Source organism: Octopus bimaculoides, chromosome 24 (assembly GCF_001194135.2).
Source record: "Octopus bimaculoides isolate UCB-OBI-ISO-001 chromosome 24, ASM119413v2, whole genome shotgun sequence".
In the NCBI taxonomy this organism is placed as follows: Eukaryota; Metazoa; Mollusca; class Cephalopoda; order Octopoda; family Octopodidae; genus Octopus; species Octopus bimaculoides.
Genome location: NC_069004.1, coordinates 25,940,568 through 25,943,764, shown reverse-complemented (window position 1 = coordinate 25,943,764; position 3,197 = coordinate 25,940,568). Strand labels below are relative to the sequence as shown.

General features: G+C 40.2%; 1 protein-coding gene across 1 annotated transcript in view; it reads right to left on the bottom strand.

The window, feature by feature from the left end:
- Positions 1–3,197, bottom strand: part of LOC106872638 (NAD(P) transhydrogenase, mitochondrial) — an 81,088-nt gene that overhangs the window by 17,346 nt on the left and 60,545 nt on the right. Inside the window, exon 7 of the mRNA XM_052976286.1 lies at positions 2,901–2,972. Coding sequence (XP_052832246.1) covers positions 2,901–2,972 — 72 coding nt within the window. The remainder of the gene's footprint in view (positions 1–2,900; positions 2,973–3,197) is intronic.

Genomic DNA, 3,197 nt, shown 5'->3' with positions numbered 1-3,197 from the left:
CCCCAGTACGCAACTGATACTTAATTTATCGACCCCGAAAGGATGAAAGGCAAAGTCAACCTCGGCGGAATTTGAACTCAGAACGTAAAGACAAACGAAATACCGCTAAGCATTTCGCCCAGGATGCTAATGATTCTGCCAGCTCGCCAAGAAGTATTAAGACAATTATTAACGAAGAAACTTAATTACAAGGGTAGGCTGAAAAGTCCATAAGCTGACTATAAAGGAGTGATGCTAGAGCTGTGAAATTTTGCATGCATTAATTCCAACTCTTCTTCTTAACCCTTTCGTTATCAACCCGGCTGAAACCGGCTCTGGCTCGAGTACAAATGTCTTGTTTTTATAAGTTTTGAATTAAAATCTTCCACCAAACCTTAGTCACAATTTAATGTTCCTAACACTAGTTTAATGATAACTCAGTTATTTTACTAAATTCTTTGTTATATTTAAAGTAATTCAAAGAAACACAGAGCATCTCAAAATAAATACGGTAACGAAAGGGTTAATAAATGCATTGTTTCTTTTCAGGTTAACTGACATCTGATTCTTCAAAGAAGACTTCAAAAGTAACCAGTAATGAAAAAGGTGGTGTTTCATCAGGACAAGTTGTTGCTTTCAATGGCTGCTGTGCATGGCTGTGGCTTTGAACTGGTTGATCACCCTCCCTATTCTCCTGATTTGGCCCCAGATGTTCCTCAACATGTAGAAACACTTGGCTGAGAACTGGTATCGCAGTGATGATGACATAGTTGCTGTTATTGTTTGGTCCCATCTGACTATCATCTGTTCCCCAACACGATGATGATGATGATGTTAATGATGAAAGGAATGGCTTGAGAAGGAACAAACAACACACTGTAAAGTGGTTGGCACTAGGAAGGGCATCCAGCCATAGAAACCAAGCTAATTCATACTGGAACCTAGTGCAGCTTCCCAGCTCTTGTCAAACCGTCCAACCCATGCAAGAGAGCATTAAAAAAGTGTTGGGAAAACAAAAGGGACAATAGTTAAAGTTTGTGAAGCACTGATTTAAGGAAAATTAGATTCATCACATGGAATTTGGCAGGAAAACAATTTCGTTTTCTCCATTTGGTTGGGAATTCTTAAAAGTGAGAACAATATTCCTTCTAAGCTTGCTAACTTCTGGTTGTCCAGTTTATTAATGAATCCAATCTGTTCAATCAATTTCATTCTCTCAAATTCATTCATTCGTCATCCTCATCATCAACATCTACTTGACCATGCTTGAATGGGAATTTGTTAAGGTAGAAATGCAACTGGGCATTTTGCCTGATGTGCTAATGGCTATGCCAGCTCCCTTCTTCATGGCTAAATGAGGATGTTTCATTCCTGTTAAAAGACTTCAATACCAAGGTAGGTGATCACCCGACAGTCTAAGGAAGTCCTCAAATAAAGATAACAACCTATTTTTAGACATAAATCTCATATTTAAACACAGAAAGTTAATACATAGATGCCTTAGTCAGGGTTTGTGAAGTCATGACATATAAACACAAATGATAACCTCTAAATAAAACACACACACACACACACATATACACACCTGCTTGCTCTCTCTCACTCACACACTATTCAAATATGCTCACACAGACACATCAACAATAAGGTCACATATGCACAAGTTTAAGCTCACACATAAATTCCACAAGAGATATACAGACACACATACATACAAACTGACAGATATACAGAAATAAACACACACAAACTCCCAATTCAATTCCCACAAGTACATACACAAATTCAAAGTCTTTCTCATACGCAAACTTTCAGGCACACAAAGACACACATACAGCAACTTGCAAAGACATACACAAAAACATGTGCACACATACAATAAAATATCAAGAACACAGTTATAGATAGAAAAAGAGAACAAGTACCTGTCAAGGGTCAACATGATAAGATACATCACTATTTAGTGACCTGACAGCTTGAGTTTTGGATGTTATCATATTTGAGCTCAAAAATATTGATCAAACCATATCACACACACAAACACTGCATTGATGAGGGAGCATGCTAGAAATAACAGGAAAATCTTCCTCAAATCACATCCTGGCCTATTTTTGAAATAGATATACATTGGGAGGTGCTGATGCATTAAAAAAGGCAACATATATATATATATATATAAAGCGAAATTGTGATGGCACCTGTGCCCAGCATCACCTTTCTGGCACTTGTGCCTGCGACATGTGTAAGGACTTTCGAGCGAGATCGTTGCCAGTGCCCCTGGACTGGCTCTTGTGTAGGTGGCACATAAAATACACCATTTTGAGCGTGGCCGTTGCCAGTACCGTCTGACTGGCCTTCGTGCCGGTGTCACGTAAAAGCACCCACTACACTCTCTGAGTGGTTGGCGTTTAGGAAGGGCATCCAGCTGTAGAAACTCTGCCAAATCAGATTGGAGCCTGGTGTAGCCATCTGGTTTTACCAGCCCTCAGTCAAATTGTCCAACCCATGCTAGCATGGAAAGCGGACGTTAAACGACGATGATGATGATGAATTTAACCTGGGGTTGATTTGCTCAACTAAACACTTCAAGGCAGTGCCCCAGCATGGCCACAGCCTTGAGTGGATTGGTAGACGGAAACTGAAAGAAGCCCATCACATATATATATATGCATTTGTGTGTCTATGTCTGTCCCCTCACTATCGCTTGACAACCGATGTTGGTATGTTTACATCCCTGTAACTTAGCATTTCAGCAAAAGAGACTGATAAAGTACTAGGCCTACAAACAATAAGTGCTGAGGGTCGATCCGTTCAACTAAAGGCGGTGCTCTAGCACGGCCAAAGTCAAAATGACTGAAACAAGTAAAAGAGTAAAAGAGTATAAAAAAGGAAGAAAAAGAAAGGCCTCCTTCTGTACGTACCAACAATACCAGACAAACCAAATGTTGTGACCATTGTAGTGAAAGCTGGGTTTGGTGAGGCAATACCAAGACCTGTAAAGAAGAGGAAAGAATTTTTAGGTATTAGAAGCAAACAGCTGGGCTAGTGATTGTGAAGTTGAGATTTCAAATCTTAGTGTGGTCACTGGAGAGAGGTATAGCTGTGATGGAGGAGAGAGAGAGAGAGAGAGAGAGAGAGAGAGAGAGAGAGAGAGAGAGAGAGAGAGAGAGAGAGAGAGAGAGAGAGAGAGAGAGAGAGAGAGAGAGAGAGAGAGAGAG